The sequence below is a fragment of the Hyla sarda genome, chromosome 5 (genome assembly GCF_029499605.1).
Source record: "Hyla sarda isolate aHylSar1 chromosome 5, aHylSar1.hap1, whole genome shotgun sequence".
In the NCBI taxonomy this organism is placed as follows: domain Eukaryota; kingdom Metazoa; phylum Chordata; class Amphibia; order Anura; family Hylidae; genus Hyla; species Hyla sarda.
Genome location: NC_079193.1, coordinates 354,631,564 through 354,653,807, shown reverse-complemented (window position 1 = coordinate 354,653,807; position 22,244 = coordinate 354,631,564). Strand labels below are relative to the sequence as shown.

Genomic DNA, 22,244 nt, shown 5'->3' with positions numbered 1-22,244 from the left:
AAGGCTTGGTTCACATTACGTTTTCCCCCATACAGGAGCGCATATGGCAGGGGGGAGCTAAAAACTTGCGCGCCCGTATGCCTTTCTATGCGCTCCCGTATGTAATTCATTTCTATGAGCCGGCTGAAGTGAAACGTTCGGTCCGGTCGGCTCATTTTTACCCCGTATGCGCTTTTACAACTGGACCTAAAACAGTGGTCGACCACGGTTTTAGGTCCAGTTGTAAAAGCGCATATGGGGCAAAAACGAGCCGACCGGACCGAACATTTCACTTCAGTCGGCTCATAGAAATTAATTACATACGCGAGCGCAAGTTTTTAGCTCCCCCCTGCCGTATGCGCTCCCGTATGGGGAAAAACGTAATGGGGACCCAGCCTAAGCTGTATTCAACTAAGTTTTGTCCATACAGGGAACAGATCCAGCTGGGGGGGATGGGTAAACCGGGTGCTCCCGTATCTCAGCCAGAGCTGGCCCCCCCATCTCATTCATTTTTTTTTTGCCCCGTATCCAGTTTTCTGGCCGGACGGAAAACCATAGTATGCTGCGGGTTTCAGTCCGGCCAGAAAACCGGATCCAGAGCAAAGATGAGCCGACCGGAGTCACTATTGGACTCTGGTCGGCTCAATCAAATGAATGATATGGGGGCCAGCTCCGGTTTACCCATCCCCCAGCTGGATCCGGTCCCCATATGGACAAAACTTAGTGGCTTATATACGGCCAGGTCAGTGAACTGAATCTTTGGGCCTAGTTGAAGCAAATTAAACTGTATGGCTGACTATATGATTGGAGGACCCCACCAATCAGATACTTATCCCTTGTCATGTGGTTAGGTAATACGTTTTACTATTGGACAAGCAGGCAATAGGACCTGCATGGAGATGCGCCATCTCAATAGACGGCAATGCATTCCATAGTGGATTCCGCCAAAGGAATGAACATGTTCATTCTTTTGGTGGAGTTTGGGGTCTGGAATTTCGGCTTCAAAATTCCGTAATGGGAGTGATGCAGCAGAATCCCAAAGAGAACAAATGGAAGGCTGCTGCACCGTAATTTTCAAGTGGAATCCTGCTCGGAAAATACCTAGTGTGAATGAGCCCTTAGGTTGCTTATTCATGTTGTATATACTACAGGAAATAGCACAGTAACAGCGCAGGATTAAATACATACCGTACAAGGGATTCCCCCACTGCATAGACTGGACAGCACCAACATAGGCCGCACTCACATCACAATTTTTGTTTTCACTGAGTTAATACAATTCTATGCTTAAAAATCATACAGAATGGTATTTCCGGAGTCCAGTGGTCTAAGAACTGTGGTCCTCCAGATGTTGCAAAACTACAACTCTCAGCATGCCCGGACAGCCGTTGGCTGTCCGGGCATGCCGAGAGTTGTAGTGTTGCAACATCTGGAGGTCTAGACCACTGCTCTAGAGGGATGCTGGCACAGAACATATGTTGTATTATCAGACTTTATTCACATGAACGCAACAGATGAACACAGCCTTAAAGGGGTTATCCAGGGGGAAAAAAAAATTTATATATCAACTGGCTCCAGAAAGTTAAATAGATTTGTAAATTACTTCAATTAAAAAAAAATCTTAATCCTTTCAGTACTCATGAGCTGCTGAAGTTGAGTTGTTCTTTTCTGTCTAAGTGCTCTCTGATCACACCTGTCTCGGGAACCGCCCAGTTTAGAAGCAAATCCCCATAGCAAACCTCTTTTACTCTGTGCAGTTCCTGAGACAAGCAGAGAGCACTGTTGCCAGACAGAAAACAACTCAACTTGAGCAGCTGATAATTATTAAAAGGATTAAGATTTTTTTATAGAAGTCATTTACAAATCTGTTTAACTTTCTTGGGCCAGTTGATATAAAAAAAAAAAAAAAAAAGTTTTTTCCTTGAATACCCCCTTTAAACAAACAAGGTCTGGGTCAGGATGGCACTAGATAAGTACACGCTTCTCCATGGGCACATGTAGCAGAGTAGAGTTTGTCCTTCGGTTTATTGTCATATCAGGAAATGTCATCTGTGGTTTATATAGAAGTGCAGGTAAAATCAGCAAATCCCAATGCACAGAGTCCATTGGCCGATTCAGCTCTGCTACATCTGCATTCAGAAGTAAACAAGGCGGATTTTTACTAAGTTACTCATTCGCCTACGACAAGGATGGAATAGGGATTCCTGGGAACATATGATTTAAGGTACTTTTACTAATTTAGGGTTTATTCAAAGACAGTGCCTAGGGCGCCTGTAAATACAGCTCTGGAGCACATTCCCGGTATGTTACATCTTAAGTCATGACTCAAGGCAAGACCCCCGACACTTCCTGCGCTTCTACTACTAGATGATCAATGCTACCAAGATACCAGTGCCACGGTTGGTAGGATTGTATGGACAGGTATCCTTGGATATCGTATGCCAAAAATGAGCTCCCCCCCCAACTTGTAATAGGCTGCATAACCAAAAATGAGCCCCCCTCCCCCCCCAACTTGTAATAGGTTGCACAACCAAAAATGAGCCCCCTCAAACTTGTAATAGATTGCATAACCAAAAATGAGCCCCCCCCAACTTGTAATAGGTTGTATAACCAAACCAAAAATGAGCCCCCCAACTTGTAATAGGTTGTATAACCAAAAATGAGCCCCCCCCAACTTGTAATAGGTTGCATAACCAAAAATGAGCCCCCCCCAACTTGTAATAGGTTGCACAACCAAAAATGAGCCCCCCCAACTTGTAATAGGTTGCATAACCAAAAATGAGCCCCCCCCAACTTGTAATAGGTTGCACAACCAAAAATGAGCCCCCCCAACTTGTAAGGTTGCACAACCAAAAATGAGCCCCCCAACTTGTAATAGGTTGCATAACCAAAAATGAGCCCCCCAACTTGTAATAGGTTGCATAACCAAAAATGAGCCCCCCAACTTGTAATAGGTTGCATAACCAAAAATGAGCCCCCCAACTTGTAATAGGTTGCATAACCAAAAATGAGCCCCCCAACTTGTAATAGGTTGTATAACCATAAATGAGCCCCCCCCAACTTGTAATAGGTTGTATAACCAAAAATGAGCCCCCCCCCCCCTCCCCCCAACTTGTAATAGGTTGCATAACCAAAAATGCCACCCCCCTCCCCCCCTCTCCAAATTAAATAAATAAATAAAACAACAAACACCAAATTGCCCGAATGGTGTTTCTTTTGGGCCAAAAAATAAAAGCAGCCAGGTGTTGGTTGGGACTCAATAGAAAAAAAAAACAAATACCAGACCGAGTTGGCATTTTTTCTCTTTTTATTTTTATTTGTTTTTACTTTAAGCTCAATGCCAGTTTAAAAAAAAAAAAAAAAAAAAAAAAAAAAAAAAAAAATCGCACCATGCCGATACTATAGTTTTCCTTTTCAAAATAAGTAAAAAAAACTAAATCTTGGCTTTTTTATTCTCCCAGAAAATAAGGACGCTAAGAGGTTATTTTCGTCTCCCAAATCTTCTATAGAAATCCGTGAAACATATGATGACTGGATCAAATGACTTGTAGTAATAAAAACAAAAAATTTATTATTTTGTGGCTGTTGTACAAAAAGTTGTATGGAAACATAGCCTCAAAGTAAGCAAAACAAAGCAGCATCTCTCTTTGCCTATTGGTGGATACTGGATCACCTGACGGCTCGTCATATGCACACAGCCTTAGTGAAGTTAGGCAGGTAAACAATATACTATTTATACCAGTGTTTCCCAACCAGGGTGCCTCCAGCTGTTGCAAAACTACAACTCCCAGCATGCAGTAGCTGTAGCGCACCAGAAACGGTTCATGCACATTTAGTACTTATGGGTCTATATCAGCGTTTCTCAACCAGTGTACCTCCAGCTGTTCCAACGGCTTTCCGGGCATTCTGGGAGATGTAGTTTTGCAACAGCTGGAGGCACTCTGGTTGGAAAACACTGAAGTCGAGGTCCCTCTCCGCTTGGTTAGCTATACTAATATTTTATTTATTGTTTATTTTATTTTAGAATATTTTATTTATTTATTTTTAAAGAATTTTGACTCTAATTCCATAAATTCAGTATCTAGAGCAATGTTTTCCAACCAGTGTGCCTCCAGCTGTTGCATAACTACAACTCCCAGCATGAAGTAGCTGTAGCGCACCAGAAACGGTTCATGCACATTTAGTACTTATGGGTCTATATCAGCGTTTCTCAACCAGTGTACCTCCAGCTGTTGCAAAACTACAACTCCCAGCATGCCCGGACAGCCAACGGCTGTCCGGGCATGCTTGGAGTTGTAGTTTTGCAACAGCTGGAGGCACACTGATTGGAAAACACTGAAGTCGAGGTCCCTCTCCGCTTGGTTAGCTATACTATTATTTTATTTATTGTTTATTTTAATTTTTCTTTGAATATTTTACTTATTTTTAAAGAATTTTGACTCTAATTCCATAAATTCAGTATCTAGAGCAATGTTTTCTAACCAGTGTGCCTCCAGCTGTTGCAAAACTACAACTCCCAGCATGCAGTAGCTGTAGCGCACCAGAAACGGTTCATGCACATTTAGTACTTATGGGTCTATATCAGCATTTCTCATCTAGTGTACCTCCAGCTGTTGCAAAACTACAACTCCCTGCATGCCCGGAGTTGTAGTTTTGCAACAGCTGGAGGCACACTGGTTGGAAAACACTGAAGTCGAGGTTCCTCTCCGCTTGGTTGGCTATACTAATATTTTATTTATCTTTGAATATTTTATTTATTTTTCAAGAATTTTGGACTCTAATTCCATAAATTCAGTATCCAGAGCAATGTTTCTCAACCAGTATACCTCCAGCTGTTGCAAAACTAAAACTCCCAGCATGCAGTAGCTGTAGCGCACCAGAAACTGTTCATGCACATTTAGTACTTATGGGTCTATATCAGCATTTCTCATCCAGTGTACCTCCAGCTGTTGCAAAACTACAACTCCCAGCATACCCGGACAGCCAACGGCTGTCCGGGCATGCTGGGAGTTGTAGTTTTGCAACAGCTGGAGGCACGCTGGTTGGAAAAACTGAAGTCGAGGTACCTCTCCGCTTGGTTAGCTATACTAATATTTTATTTATTATTTTATTTATTTTTTAAAGAATTTTGACTAATTCCATAAATTCAGTATCCAGAGCAATGTTTTCCAACCAGGGTGCCTCCAGCTGTTGCAAAACTACAACTCCCAGCATGCAGTAGCTGTAGCGCACCAGAAACGATTCATGCACATTTAGTACTTATGGGTCTAGATCAGCGTTTCTCAACCAGTGTACCTCCAGCTGTTGCAAAACTACAACTCCCAGCATGCAGTAGCTGTAGCGCACCAGAAACGGTTCATGCACATTTAGTACTTATGGGTCTATATCAGCGTTTCTCAACCAGTGTACCTCCAGCTGTTGCAAAACTACAACTCCCAGCATGCCCCAATTTGCAGTAGCTCTAGTGCACCAGGAATGGTTTATACAAATTAAGTCCTCATGGGTCTATATCAGCATGCTGGGAGTTGTAGTTTTGAAACAGCTGAAATCCCCCTGGGTGGGAAACACTGGTCTAACCCGCTGTGTATATATAAAATGATAATATAAATCTATCGGACAAGGACTAATGATGCCAAATAGAATACGTGACAATGCACTGTACTACAAGCACACATTCTGCAAACTGTGACCGAAATGGCAAAATTTAAAAAAAAGCAAAATAAAAATATTTAAAAAAAAATTCCATATAAAAGCATGTGATTCCCTATTTCTTAGGGTGGCTTCACACCACGGTTTTTTTAAGTACGTTTCCCGTATACGTTTTCATTTTTGAAAACGTATGGAACCATATTGAAAACCGTATAGACAAATAATTGAAAACCGTATGCACCCGGTTGCGTACGGTTTGCTTGCAATACGGTTTTCTCCCGTACTCAAAACCGTAGTTGACCACGGTTTTGTCTCCGGTTTAAAAACCGTACTGCAACCACATACTTTTTTTTTTTTTTCTTTTAACATGGACGTCAATGGGAAACGCACACATATATGGTTCCATACAGGAAACAGTATACGGTTTTTACTTTGCATCCTAAAGTCCCCACCCAACACCCCTCCCGTAAAAAATTGAAAAACATTTTTTTTTTTCAATGTATGTTTTTTATTTTTAAATAAAAACGGACGGAACTGTATGCACTTTTAAAAACAGTATACGGTTTACTTTTTTCCCATACTGTTCCATCCGTTTTTTTTAGCCATACGGTTTTCTTTAGAAAAACGGATTGAAAACAGTATGGGAAAAAAACGTGATGTGAACCCGGCCTTATAGAGAACCTTTCATGTGCATTAACTAGAGATGAGCGAACTTACAGTAAATTCGATTCGTCACGAACTTCTCGACTCGGCAGTTGATGACTTATCCTGCATAAATTAGTTCAGCTTTCCGGTGCTCCCGTGGGCTGGAAAAGGTGGATACAGTCCTAGGAGACTCTTTCCTAGGACTGTATCCACCTTTTCCAGCCCACCGGAGCACCGGAAAGCTGAACTAATTTACGCAGGATAAGTCATCAACTGCCGAGCCGAGAAGTTCGTGTCGAATCGACTTTACTGTAAGTTCGCACATCTCTAGTAATAACCAACAGCTCTTCATATCTGTGCTACAATATGTGTTTCCCAAAACAGGGCGCCTCCAGCTGGTGCCGAAAACTACAACTCCGAAGGCTGTGACGGGCATGCTGGGAGTTGTAGTTCTGCAACAGCTAGGGGGGAGGTACATGGCTGGGGAAACACGGACATAAAAAGATCAAAAACGCGCACTTACCGGAGGCGACACCTTCGTCCCATTCAGACTCCGATCTCTTTAGGCGATTGGCAGTAAATCCAAAACAAATTTGCACCCCAAAGATAAATGTGACAAAGGATATAACCTGAGGGACACAAAAAAATATAGATAAAAATAAATAAACATATAACGAAATAAAAACTGCACGTAAATGTCTATACACTGAAGGCGAGAAATGAAGCTCTGACAATGATCCAGCGCAGATGTAGCAGAGTTGTGAGAGTTGTAAATGACAATTTGGCTTTGTCCCTACCTGATATAACTGTAAAACACTGATCAGAGCCATAAGTGCTGGAATCCTGGGGAGGCCACTAGATACTGTTTCCCTGTAGGTTCAATGTATCTGTCTGCAGGGATTGCAGTGGGACTTGAGTCTATTAGTTACAACTAATCCCACCTGGTGGAGCGGATGGGCTCATTTCATTTGTCCGGGGTCTGGTTTCATCATGTTTCGCTCACAAATCACAGTCCTGGGTGTAGGAGGTAGCACCACATCCCCCCCACCCCTCTGCTCTCCAGACACACACTTCTCTCACACTCCAGCACAGTCTGTCAATGTACTTTGTAAAAGTCAAGAAAAAGTAAAAAAAAAAAAAAAATATTATAATAATAAATAAAAAAATTTACATCTGCAAAATATATATTCCCCTGGAAACGCGAAAAATATCTGCTTTATGTAATAAAAAAAAATACATTAAATAATAATAAAAATAAAAAAAATAACCTATAAATACTTACTAAATAAATGACTGGGTGTTATGCCGGACCAGGCTAGGAACAGAGGATTTCAAGGGGTACTCCAGTGGAAAACTATTTAAAAAAAAATTAACTGGTGTCAGAAAGTTAAACAGATTTGTAAATTACTTCTATTAAAAAATCTTAATCCTTTCAGTACTTATTAGCAGCTGTATGCTACAGAGGAAATTCTTTACTTTTCGAATTTCTTTTTTGTGTTGTCCACAGTGCTCTCTGCTGACACCTCAGGAACTGTCCAGAGCAGCATAGGTTTGCTATGGGGATTTTCTCCTGCTCTGGACAGTTCCTGATACGGGCATCAGGTGTCAGCAGAGAGCACTGTGAACAACACAAAAAATAAAAAATAAAATAAAGATTGTCCTCTATAGCAAACAGCTGCTAAAAAGTACTGAAAGGATTAAGATTTTTTAATAGAAGTAATTTACAAATCTGTTTATCTTTCTGGCACCAGTTCATTTAAAAAAAAAAAAGTTTTCCACCGGAGTACCCGGACATTGTTATTGAGATACAAGGCTACGGCAGCAAACAGGACCTTGAAGGAAACCTAAGCTGCAGCTATATGTCCTTAAAGGGGTACTCCGCTGCTCAGCCTTTGGAACAAACTGTTCCGAACGCTGGAGCTCGTGATGTCATAGCCCTGCCCCCCCCCCCCCCCCTCATGATGTTACGCTCCGCCCCCTCAATGCAAGTCTATGGGAGGGGGCAGGGCATGACGTCATGCTATGACGTCACAAGCTCCCGGAGCCGGCTCCAGCGTTCGGGAACAGTTTGTTCCAAACGCTGAGCAGTGGAGTATGCCTTTAAGCAGTCATGGTACCAGGTAGAGTAAGGAAAGGAAATGTTATATTTGCACCTTGGTTATGGTCTATGCAAGGGCTTAGATGAAGGGTTATGTGCCCAGGGTGCTGGGTAGCACCAACAATTTTAAGGTATTTAGATACCAACTTGTCTCGATCTAAATATTTAGATACCAAAAAATCTTAACCAAGGTATCTCGATACCAACAAGACCAAGATATTTAGATACCAACAAGTCTTGATCAAAGTATTTAGATAGTAACAAATCTTGACCAAGGCATCTAGATCCCAACAAGACCAAGATCTTTAGATACCAACAAAACCAACAAGTATTCACCAAGATCTTTAGATACCAACAAGTATTCACCAAGATCTTTAGATACCATCAAAACCAACAAGTATTCCCAAGGTATTTAGATACCAAAAAATCTTGATCAAAGTATTAAAAAACTAACAAGTCTTGACCAAGGTATTTACCGTGTTTCCCCGAAAATAAGACACTGTCTTAAATTTATTTTTATTCAAAAAGACTCACCAAGACTCACCATGGCTTATTTCCAGGGGACGTCTTATGCATGCATGACACCCTGCATATCTGCTGCCGTCCTGGGACCCGCTGCTGCTGGACAGAAGTCACGTCCCACTGATCAGCTGGGACATGCTGCCCTATATGTCAGCTGCCATCCCGGGATTAGCTGGGACACGGGACCTGCCTCTGCTGTAAGGACATCCCTACAGTATGTCTTTTATGGCTATGTCTTATTTTTGGGGAAACACGGTAGATACCAACAAGTCTTGACCAAGGTATTTAGATACCTACCAGACCATAAGTCTTGACCAAGATATTTAGATACCAACAAGCCTTAATCAAGATATTTAGATATTAACAAGTCATGACATTGGTATTGAGATACAAGGCTACGGCAGCAAACAGGACCTTGAAGGAAACCTAAGCTGCAGCTATATGTCCTTGAAGGGGTACTCCAGTCCTAAGACATCTTATCCGCTATCCAAAGGATAGGGCATAAGATGTCTGATCTCTGGGGACCCCCTGCAATCTCGCATGCAGCACCCACCTGTGGGAACTGCACGCAGCGCTTAGTCGTGATGTCACGTCACTGCAACATCTCGAGGGCCACAGTTCGAAGACCACTGATTTAAACAATACTATTTAGTAGTTTGGTTCCTTGTTTTACTACACTCAGTCTTTTGGTACCCAAATCCATATCACGGTTGATGTCCTAGTCCCTAGCATCTGGCTGTATAGCCAACTTTACTGCGGTCTGTTATGTGGCACTAACTTCCTCTATTTGGATAGGGTTTCTTACATTGGGCAGCACTTCTCATGTAAACATTGAGATAAATATACCAAGTCGGAATCATAAATGTGCCTACCATATGTTCCTCTAAAAAAATCCTTCCCTTCTTCTATCATCTGTATTAGATATACAGATTTAGATCTTAACACTTTAGAGCTCAGTTTGTGTTTAATATACATAAGGTCTTAATGGACACGCAAGACACATTTCTTTCTATCATTTCCAGATAAACGCTTTCCAAATAGATGCCATATTACAGAGGCTTACCTGATAAATTAATACAATGCTACCAAAACCTGACCCCAAAATATCCAATTTACTATCCCTTTACAAACTGCCCATTTTAGACGTCGTCAATATACCTGTAGATGCAGCTACCGTGAATCAAAGCTTGTCTTCGCATTTTCCATGAACAGAAGAGTCGCATAATACTTGCTTTAAACTTTACCTGTTGCTTTGAAAAACTTTTGACATTTCCTAGAGACTTGTCAAAAGTTTTGTGTTCAGACCTCGACCAATTGTTAGAATGAGCATGGGAAAAAACCTAAATTGTTACCGGAGGGAAACCCAATACCCAACTCAACTATCTTTGTGTCATACTCACAGAGGCCCAAGAAGGAGTTCTAAAAGCAGAATCATAACTGAGGTTTTTCAAGGCCAAAGATCCAATTTACTGCTATCAATGTCTCTAAAAGCCCTTGCCAAGACAGAACGGCTTGTTGAGTTCCCTGGTGCCCAGCACCCGGTCACATGCCCTACAAGCCCCCATCCCAGCTACATCCTGAAAGGACCAGTGTTGACCATACACTTTAAGCCACTGTTGGCTAAAGGCTTGTTTGACTGACAGCTCCCTCTCCTGACATACCCATAGACATGTAACATAGAAACATAGAATGTGTCAGCAGATAAGAACCATTTGGCCCATCCAGGCTGCCCAATATGTTCTCTGCTGTTTGTTGTCCATCGAACGTTGGGGATAAGCTGCTGATAGACACCTCTGGTGCTGAATATTTTATGCTATAAATCTTGTTAAAGGGGTACTCCGGCCCCAAGACATCTTATCCCCTATCCAAAGGATAGGGGATAAGATGTCTGATCACCGGGTACCCGGCGCTGGGGACCCCCGCAATCTAGCATGCAGCACCCACCTGTAAGCACTGCAGGAAGGGCTGGAGGCTCTCAGTGTAATGCCTCCCGACCACGGGAAAGGAGTATTGTGACGTCACGACTCCGCCCCCGTGTGACATCACGCACCGCCCACTCAATGCAAGTCTATGGGAGGGGGCGTGACGTCAGTCACGCCCCCTCCCATAGACTTGCATTGAGGGTGCGGGGCGTGACGTCACACGGGGGCGAAGTCGTGACGTCACGATAGTTTGGATAGGGGAGAAGATGTCTTGGGGCCGGAGTACCCCTTTAAAATACAACTGCCCGATCTTCCTATCCCCCAACAGTCAGGGGAGAATCAGGAGACCCCAATACACATTAGATAGATGGCCGGTCCTACAGCCATCTGCAGTGTTCCCTCCATATCACAGGTACAGCTAAAGCAACTCTACACTGTAAGGACCCCCTCCCCCCCCCCCCAAACAGTACCATAGCACAGAATAATAAAAGGCTAAAGGTCATTTATGTTCCACACAGTCATATGACTAGATAGAGAACATCTTCTAAAGGGATCTTCTGCACATATATGTCTCTACATATGGGCTTAAGATCTCATCTTAGGATCAAGAACAATGAAAGGAACACGTCATCAGAAAACCATTACGACGTATTGTGATCTGGGAACAGAACGTGATGGTGAGTTACTTGGACAGTAGGGACATTTAGATTAAGTGAACGGATAAGAGCGCCCGGAGCTGAACCTAAGTGAGGGAATCTCCTTGCTCCAGGGCACTGTACATACGGAGGTATGTCGTGGACATGCAGAGACAGCTGAGTTAAGTGTAAGCCCTTGGGGCACAGAGTTCAGTCTTATGAGGGTTGTACAGTCATTAGCCGGCGTATTGCTTCCTTAATCCCATGGGTGGCCAACGGATACGTATTGAGACACGAAATCTAAAAACAACCAGTAAAAACCAGTAAGGCCATGTTCACACAGCAGAATGTCCGCGCGGAATTCTGCAGGAATATTCCACGCACAAATATTGATCAATGTCGATGTGAGGTAGAAATCCTTTAAATGAAATCTGTCAGTAGTGTCACCCGCACTAAACCTGTCACACAGGCTTGTAGTGCGGGCGATGCTGATTAAAACGGTACTCACATTGTCCAGATTCACCCAGCCGTTACGCTGCAAATCACGTTTTTCTATTTATGCTAATGAGGGCCTTGTGGCATGGGCGGAGCTCCGATCCGAGCTTGGGGCATGCTGACTTCATCTTTGCCGGGCGGCCGGTCCACCCGGCTCATCAATATTCATGACCCTGCACCTTCACCCGTGTCAGTGTACGGCGCATGCGCCGTACACAAACACAGGCGAACGAGTAGGGTTATGAATATTGATTAGGTGGGCGGAGCGGCCGCCCGGCAAAGATGAAGTCTTGTAAAGATTTGTAAATTACTTCTATAAAAAAAATCGTAATCCTTCCAGTACCTTTTAGGGGCTGTATACTAAAGAGAAATCCAAAAAAGAAATGCATTTCCTCTGATATCATGATCACGGTGCTCTCTGCTGACCTCTCCGTCCATTTTAGAAACTGTCCAGAGCAGGAAAAAATCTCCATAGCAAACAAATGCTGCTCTGGACAGTTCCTAAAATGGACAGCAGAGGTCAGCAGAGAGCACTGTGGTCATGACATCAGAGGAAATGCATTTCTTTTTTGGATTTCTCTTTAGTATACAGCCCCTAAAAAGTACTGGAAGGATTAAGATTTTTGAATTGAAGTGATTTACGAATCTGTTACAAAACTTTCTGGCACCAGTTGATTTGAAGAAAAAAAAATGTTTTTAATGGGAGTACCCCTTTAAACCATGTCGGCGCTTTCTATATTTTGCATGTCTGTGCGCAAAGCTTGTTAATAAATTTTGCGCAAACATAAACATTCCTTCATGTTTCCACCGCCTGACACATTCGTACGCGTACTCCTCTGTGTTCTATATTTGCGCAAAATCTGTTGCCTTTGCGTAAAGTTTTAATATCTATAAACAAAAAAGGCGCAATTAGTAAATTAGTGTGTAAAGCATTTTTCTTTCTACGGTACACGAGCTTGTAGAGAACATCGGAAAATATTCTATTAAAAAAAACGCACAAAAAGGACGCAATGAAAGTCAATGAAAATTTCTGCGCCAAAAAATACACCAGAAAAAGGGGTAAACTCAGTGATAAATCTCCCCCCCATGTGCCAACAGCCATAGTGGCCTCTGCTATATATAGGTCCATGATGAAATAGAACTGGCTGATAACAGGGAACAGTAGACTGTGTCCATGGACGTGACACATTTCGCTCACACAGCTTTATTGACTCTTTTACATGGCACGTTTGTAGCTCTCTCTTTGATGTTTTCTATTCCTCCATTGCCTACGGGCACACAACTGGCATACATATGTGGGATTTCATAGGAAATGTTTCACTTCTTTCTTTTGGTCTATATATAAATCTCCATGTACATGAGTAGGAACACGTAAGTATTAGTCAGGCCTGTAAACGCTATATATCATTCCCAGAGCGTAAAGTATCTCTTTTCTGCACTTACAGAGCTCCGCTGCTTCTGACAAACTCATCTCTGCTATATCTGTATTAATAAAGTAAAGCACCGCCATGAAATAAACCCTTTATGAAGACTGTTATTGATAATAGTCCAGGAGACCAAATGCAGCTTCTTCCAGGTCATAGCCTTGAGTCCAGGGGCAGACTGCATATTTCTAAAGACCAGTGTTTCCCAAGCAGGGTGCCTCCAGCTGTTACAAAATTACAACTCTCAGCATTCTGGGAGATGTAGTTTCGCAACAACTAGAGGCACCCTGCTTGGGGAGACACTAGCTTATTGACTACAACTGGAGGACAGTCACACAGTTGTCCCTTAGCTGCTCCTGTGTGGTCTTGGCTGTGCGCTTAGGGTCATTGTCTTCATATTGTCAGTCTGAGGACCAGAGCATCCTGAATCCAGTTAATATTAAGAATTTCTCTGTACTTTGCTCCATTTATCTTTCTTAAGACCTTAAACCTGACCAGTCTCCCTGCCCCCACCATGATCACTGTAGGGATGGTATTGGGCAGGTGATGGGCAGTGCCAGGTTTCCTCCAGACATGATGCCGCCCCCACCATGATCACTGTAGGGATGGTATTGGGCAGGTGATGGGCAGTACCTGGTTTCCCCCAGACATAATGCTGCCTCCACCATGATCACTGTAGGGATGGTATTGGGCAGGTGATGGACAGTGCCTTGTTTCCTCCAGATATGATGCTGCCCCCACCATGATCACTGTAGGGATGGTATTGGGCAGGTGATGGGCAGTACCTGGTTTCCCCCAGACATAATGCTGCCCCCACCATGATCACTGTAGGGATGGTATTGGGCAGGTGATGGGCAGTGCCTGGTTTCCTCCAGACATGATGCTGCCCCCACCATGATCACTGTAGGGATGGTATTGGGCAGGTGATGGGCAGTGCCAGGTTTCCTCCAGACATGATGCTGCCCCCCACCATGATCACTGTAGGGATGGTATTGGGCAGGTGATGGGCAGTGCCTGGTTTCCCCCAGACATGATGCTGCCCCCAGCATGATCACTGTAGGGATGGTATTGGGCAGGTGATGGGCAGTGCCTGGTTTCCTCCATACATGATGCTGCCCCCACCATGATCACTGTAGGGATGGTATTGGGCAGGTGATGGGCAGTGCCTGGTTTCCTCCAGACATGATGCTGCCCCCCACCATGATCACTGTAGGGATGGTATTGGGCAGGTGATGGGCAGTGCCTGGTTTCCTCCAGACATGATGCTGCCCCCACCATGATCACTGTAGGGATGGTATTGGGCAGGTGATGGGCAGTGCCTGGTTTCCTCCAGACATGATGCAGCCCCCACCATGATCACTGTAGGGATGGTATTGGGCAGGTGATGGGCAGTGCCTGGTTTCCTCCAGACATGATGCAGCCCCCACCATGATCACTGTAGGGATGGTATTGGGCAGGTGATGGGCAGTGCCTGGTTTCCTCCAGACATGATGTTGCCCCCACCATGATCACTGTAGGGATGGTATTGGGCAGGTGATGGGCAGTGCCTGGTTTCCTCCAGACATGATGCTGCCCCCACCATGATCACTGTAGAGATGGTATTGGGCAGGTGATGGGCAGTGCCTGGTTTTCTCCAGATATGATGCTGCCCCCACCATGATCACTGTAGGGATGGTATTGGGCAGGTGATGGGCAGAGCCTTGTTTCCCCCAGACATGATGCTGCCCCCACCATGATCACTGTAGAGATGGTATTGGGCAGGTGATAGGCAGAGCCTGGTTTCCCCCAGACATGATGCTGCCCCCACCATGATCACTGTAGAGATGGTATTGGGCAGGTGATGGGCAGAGCCTGGTTTCCTCCAGACATGATGCAGCCCCCACCATGATCACTGTAGGGATGGTATTGGGCAGGTGATGGGCAGTGCCTGGTTTCCTCCAGACATGATGTTGCCCCCACCATGATCACTGTAGGGATGGTATTGGGCTGGTGATGGGCAGTGCCTGGTTTCCTCCTGACATGATGCTGCCCCCACCATGATCACTGTAGAGATGGTATTGGGCAGGTGATGGGCAGAGCCTGGTTTCCTCCATACATGATGCTGCCCCCACCATGATCACTGTAGGGATGGTATTGGGCAGGTGATGGGCAGTGCCTGGTTTCCTCCATACATGATGCTTGGTTTCATCAGACCAGAGAAGTCCTTTAGGTGCTTTGGTGCTCAGCTAGAGAGGATTGGGTTCTCGCTCACCTTCTTACAAAGGCTTATATTGTCAGCTGTGAGACCTTATATAAACAGGGATGTAGATTTCCAAATCCTGTCCAATCAACAAAATTTACCACATGTGACTCCAGGAAGTATTACTTTACTGGGAGAGTAGTGGATGCATGGAATAACCTTCCTGCAGAAGTGGTTGCTGCAAATACAGTGAAAGTGTTTAAGCATGGATGGGATAGGCTTAAGGCAATCCTTCATATAAGATAGGGATAGGCATGAGGCTATCCTTCATATAAAATCGGGACAGGGACTACTCATAGTAGTGGGAATATTATGGTTTTAGCTCGTGGAAGAGATGTAATCACACATCATTTGGTCTAAAATTGATGCGACTGCCAATATTGGCTTAAAATACATTAAAAATGACAGCTCAACACTGAAGAGCTCAGTATTTCTGCCAAATCACAGAGCCAACCAGGTCCCTTCTGGACACACTACTTAACACTTTTGTTTGTGTGTGTATTGTGTTATATGACAGTGTGGAATACTGAGGCTTACGTAAAGGGATTCTATCATTTGTCTATTGGTGATGTTGCGGCAGTCGTCATACTTATTTAGCAATGTGTTTGAAATGGTTGTTTATAGATAGAAAAGTGTTTCTTCTTAAATTCCTGCCCTCCATGTTGTGTCTTTAGATTTCTCTAGTCTTCCCGTGTCTAAGATGTCTGATTGTGGGGGTCCTGAAGCTGGGTACCGCCACGATCTCCCTGATTCACCCGGCATTCGTTTAGAGCATCAGGGGCAGCGCCGGAGGCTCGTGACGTCACGGTCACGCCCCCTCAATGCAAGTCTATGGGAGGGGGTGTGACGGCTGTCACGCCCCCTCCCATAGACTTGTATTGAGGGGACGTGGCCGTGACATCATGAGTGGGGGTGTGGCCGTGATATCATGAGTGCAGTCGCAGATCGCGGGATAGGGGATAAGATGTCTAGGGGCGGAGTACACCGTTAAGTTTTTTTGCATAGTTTCTTGACCTCTGTTTGTGTCTTCAGAGTTGCCTAATACTTATCCATCAGCACATCGTCCCAATGGAAATGAAAATGGATCTTGTTGCCACTCGTCCCGAAAAAGCATAGTAGAGTCCTGATCCTCTATCATACATTTTTTTAGGCATCAAAAATTGAGTATAGCACAAAAACAGTCGGCCATACCAATATATTGATTTTTTTTTTTTTTGTCTTCTATACCATATTGGGACTAGCGCTCACAAGATCCATTTTTTTTTGCCATCGGGCCAATGTTCTGATTTTCCAGGCCGATTAGGATTGCCTAAATTCATGAGGATTGTGGCTGTAGAACCGTGAATTGTCATTTTCTACAAGCCGATTGAGGTGTTGCACTTAGCCTCTCTGGTGAGCAAGTCATCTTCCGTTCAGCTGACAATGATTTCTCATGGCGCCACCAGGGACGTACATCTTTGATGGCAAGTGCATGTTTTTTTTCGATGGGGAGAGGGGAGGAAGCCTCTGTCAGACCCCTTTATCTTATCTTCAACAGGAACAATGTACACCATGGGGGAGATTTATCAAAACCTGTGCAGAGGAAGAGTGGTGCAGTTGCCCATAGCAACCAATCAGATCGCATCTTTCATTTTCCACAGGCCTCTAAAAAGGCCTGTGGAAAATTAAAGAAGCAATCTGATTGGTTGCTATGGGCAACTGTACCACTCTTCCTCTGCACAGGTTTTGATAAATCTCCCCCCATGTGTATGTCTGGCTTTACACAATAACATTTTCATCTTTACCTTATCCATAAACATAGGGTTTCATTGTTTTTCTTTCTAGTTTTTTGGCCAAGAGCCCTAGTAACTGACAGGGGGAGGGGGACTGGGTGCCTAAAGAAGTAGTTACTTGATTTTCCCAATGCATGGCCGTGTTGTGACCCATAAGTTCTAGGAGAACACCTCTAAGTTCTGTCCTAGCCATAGATGCCCTTTTCAACTTTTTGGAAGTTCAGACCTCAGCATGTCATGAAGATCTGAAGTTTCCCCATTGCCAAAAGAGGGATTAGGGGATTAAGTTGATTAGACACTAACTCATGAAGGAATCGGCCTGAATGTTCAGTTAATAATAAATGTTGGAATCAAAAAAGAATCTGATGTAGAAGAGAAGAAGAAGACGTTTGCAGCTGGATGAAGGTCAGCTGGACGCAAAATGAGGAAAGTTCAGCGCTGTCCGCCTTTCATTTAAGAGATTACTTTTGGTTCAGATTTCAACACAGTGGAGTCGTGTCATGTAAACCAAGTGTTAATGAGTTCCATAAGTAAAAAGCAGTAGGGGGATGAAGTTCTGAGGAAAAGGAAGAATGGAAAGTTGGCTTATGTGCAAGAGTGCTGCGTACACGCAACACCAGAAGCAAGGCTGCAGCTGACACATGCACAGGACGTCTCTGAACTGATCACTTGGCCTTATGTATGGGATTTTATGTGCTCACCCTGATTCTTCCTTAAAGGAGAACTATCCAGAGGATAGGGAATAAGTAGCTGATCATGGGGGCTCTGACCACTGGGGCCCTCCACAATTACTGGGACAGGACCCGGCGTGAGGAGCGCGTGCTGCAGACGGCACATGCTCCATGAATTTCTGTGGGAGCGCTGAAAAGACCCGAGGACAGCATTCAGGCATCATCGGCACTCCCATGAAAATGAATGGAGAGTGTTCCGTCTGCCGGTACTGAGAGCCAGGGTCCCGTCCTGGAGATTACGTGGGGGTATCCAGCAGTAGGACACTGCGATCCCCTTTTCTGTGGATAGGGGATAACTTAACTTTCACTGGAGTAGTCCTCTAAATAATAATATAGCTTTACATAGAAACATAGAATGTGTCGGCAGAAAATAATTAATCAGCCCATCTAGTCTGCCCAATATTCTGAATACTATGAACAGTCCCCAGGCCTATCTTATATGAAAAATTGACTATCCCTATCTTATATGAAGGATATCATTATGCCTATCCCTATCTTATAGGAAGGATAGCATTATACCTATCCCTATCTTATATGAAGGATAACCTTATGCCTATACCTATCTTATATAAAGAACAGCTTTATGCCTATCCCTGTCCCTATCTTATATGAAGGATAGACTTATACCTATCCCTATCTTATACACTGCTCAAAAACATAAAAGGAACACTAAGATAACACATCCTAGATCTGAATGAATGAACTAATCGTATGAAATACTTTCGTCTTTACTTTCGTCTTTACATAGTTGACAACAAAATCACACAAAAATTATCAATGGAAATCAAATTTATCAACCCATGGAGGTCTGGATATGGAGTCACACTCAAAATCACAGTGGAAAACCTCACTACAGGCTGATCCACCTTTATGTAATGTCCTTAATACAAGTCACAATGAGGCTCAGTAGTGTGTGTGGCCTCCACGTGCCCGTATGACCTCCCTACAACGCCTGGGCATGGTCCTGATAAGGTGGCGGATGGTCTCTTGAGGGATGTCCTCCCAGACCTGGACTAAAGCATCCGCCAACTCCTGGACAGTCTGTGGTGCAACGTGGCGTTGGTGGATGAAGAAAGACATGATGTCCCAGATGTGCTCAATCGGATTCAGTTCTGGGGAACAGGCGGCCAGTCCATAGCATCAATGCCTTCCTCTTGCAGGAACTACTGACACCCTCCAGCCACATGAGGTCTAGCATTGTCTTGCATTAGGAGGAACCCAGGGCCAACCGCACCAGCATATGGTCTCACAAGGGGTCTGAGGATCTCATCACGGCACCTAATGGCAGTCAGGCTACCTCTGGCAAGCACATGGAGGGCTGTGCGGCCCCCCTAAGAAATGCCACCCCACACCATTACTGACCCACCACCAAACCGGTCATGCTGGAGAATGTTGCAGGCAGCAGAACATTCTCCACGGCGTCTCCAGACTTTGTCACATCTATCACTCTGTCACATGTGCTCAGTGTGAACCTGCTTTCATCTGTGAAGAGTATAGGGCGCTACTGGCGAATTTGCCAATCTTGGTGTTCTCTGGCAAATGCCAAACGTCCTGCACGGTGTTTGGCTTTAAGGTGCTTGAGGTCATTTTGCAGGGCTCTGGCAGTGTTCCTCCTCCAGTGCACAAAGGCACAGGTAGCAGTCCTGCTGACCTCCAGCTGTTGCAAAACTACAACTCCCAGCATGCCCAGAATGTCAAGGAGGAGAAGGGTCAGGCAAGCTGGATTTTTACTTACCCTACTCTGTTCTTACCGGAGGGATATGCTGCCACCAGTGTTGTCTGGCAGCAGCTTACCCCTCCTCTCTCCATAGAGAACACATGTATGTTTGGCATGGCCAAAGGGGTACTCCGTCCCTAGACATCTTATCCCATAGCTAAAGGATAGGGGATAAGATGTCTGATCGCTGCTGGGGGCCCCTGCAATCTCTCCTGCAGCACCCGCTTGTCATCAGCACGGAGCGAAGATCGCTCCATGCTGATGACTCAAGATACAGGGGCTGGAGTATGGTTATGGAATTGCCCCGCCCCCTCAATGCAAGTCTATGGGAGGGGGCGTGGCGGCAGCCACGCCCCCTCCCATAGACTTGCATTGAGGGGCGGGGCATGATAGCACAAGGGGGCAGGGCCATGATGTCATGATACTCCGGCCCCTGTATCGTGAGTCATCAGCACGGACGATCAGACATCTTATCCCCGATCCTTTGGATAGGGGATAAGATGTCTAGGGACGGAGTACCCCTTCAATGTGTATGGAGAGGTCGGGAGAGGAAGTGTATAAGGACACCTATAGGCCTGATGCAAAATTTACAACAGAGTGCGTCAACTATACCATTACATACCATTTTTAACACTGGTGCCCTCTTATTTGGCAGAGAAATTCCCTCAGGCAAGAGCATCAGAATGCAACCGCAAAGTCTCTGCCTATTGTATGTATTGGTATAATTGTATGTGAACTGTGTGTGTGACTAGTGTTGCTTGCGAATATTCGCAATGCAAATTTTATTCGCGAATATGGCACTATATATTCGTAATTCCAAAATTTCTTCTTTTTTTTTTTCTTTCACAGTACACATCACAGTGATCATCCCTCTCTGCTTCCAGCTTGTGTGGTGTAAAGAAGACTCTAATACTACTGTGTGAGGCTGGCGTGCGAACTTTCGAAAATTTGCATATGCTAATTTTTGCATATGCTAATTTTCGCATACGCGAATATTCGTCCATATATATATATTCGCGAAATATCGGGAATTCGAATATGGCCTATGCCGCTCAACACTATGTGTGACCAGGGGTCAAGTCCTGGGGGGGAAAAAAGTGTGGGAACTCACCCAAGATTTCCACTCAAGGGCTGGTCCTGCAGGACTCTTGTTAATGGGAACAGTCCTCCAGCTGTGGAAAAAGTGCAGGAACTCAGTTCCCACGCGTTCCTGCAGGACTTGAGCCCTGTGTGTGACCAACTCATACATCACTAGTAAGGTGTAATTCTATAGAATATACAGTATCAATGAATAAGATGAATTCGTTTGAAGGCCTATGAATGACAGTGTTATTTAGTCTGCGCAAGAGGAAATAAAGCGCATGAGTGAGGACAGGGTACGGAATACAGATGACCTACAGAAAATGGGCTTTTTTCCACCCCCTGCTGCTTGTTGTCTTTACCTGTTGCAGCAAGTTCTGCTATTTTTGGCCCCAGAGCTATAATTAAGGTGAGAAAATTCTGTGTCACATTTGACTCCTCGCACCGTACAAGGATAAATCCCCTTATAGATGGAGCTGGTTCACGGCCGATCTCACAACGCTGCGGAATCCGGCATCTTGTATTATTATTATTATTTTTGGTGATTTTTTTTTTCCAATAACTTTTGCTGGAACGGATGGGTTGTATCCACTTTGATTACCTGTTATAAATCTAAGGAATCCCTGATTATTGGAAAAGCAATGGAAGTCTGGGCCTGAGGGAGAAGATCTGCAGATTATCTCGAAGAAGCTAAAGAGTTTCCAAGATTAGGGCCCATTCACATGGATTGTTATACGGAGCTCCATCGGCAGGTCCATCGGAATGAGGGGAGTCAGAATTACAAGTGTTGGTCATCGACAACCTAGAGTAGGTGCTGACTACCACAGAGCGGTGGGTGAATTGCGGCGCTGACCAGGAAAGGACACGTCCAGTGAGTAGAAAGGATTTATTCAAATTCAACGCATTTCACAGCGCTTGCGCTGCTTCCTCTACTCACACGGCAGAATTTCCGTTTGCGGAATTCCGCCTCAAATTCAAGCCCATAGACTTCTATGGGATTCTGCACTCCAATTCACACTTCTGAATTTCCGCTTGCGGAATTCCGCAAGCGGAAATTCAGAAGTGTGAATGGGAGTGGAGAATCCCATAGAAATCGATGGGCTTCAATCTGATGTGGAAATTTTGCCATTTGAATAGACCCTTAGGTGACCAACATGTTAAGTGACTTAAAGGGGTACTCCGGTGGAAAACTTTTCTTTTTTTTTTTTTTTTTAAATCAACAGATTTGTAAATTACTTCTATTAAAAAAAGTTATTTATCCTTCCAGTACTTATTAGCTGCTGAATACTACAGAGGAAAGTATTTTCTTTTTGGAACACAGAGCTCTCTGCTGACA

The 22,244-nt window shown here is 44.4% G+C and overlaps 1 protein-coding gene across 8 annotated transcripts in view; it reads right to left on the bottom strand.

The window, feature by feature from the left end:
• The window catches only part of ENPP2 (ectonucleotide pyrophosphatase/phosphodiesterase 2), a 130,575-nt gene that overhangs the window by 91,744 nt on the left and 16,587 nt on the right, over positions 1-22,244 (bottom strand). For 6 of the 8 annotated variants that reach the window (XM_056522679.1, XM_056522671.1, XM_056522674.1 and 3 more), the window contains exons 1-2: positions 7,071-7,220; positions 6,797-6,902 (exon numbers count right to left, since the gene is read on the bottom strand). In XM_056522679.1, coding sequence (XP_056378654.1) covers positions 6,797-6,902; positions 7,071-7,103 — 139 coding nt within the window. In that variant the 5' untranslated portion in view covers positions 7,104-7,220. Of the gene's footprint in view, positions 1-6,796; positions 6,903-7,070; positions 7,222-22,244 lie in introns of those variants that run through there. The other 2 variants (XM_056522672.1, XM_056522673.1) reach the window with 2 other exon arrangements.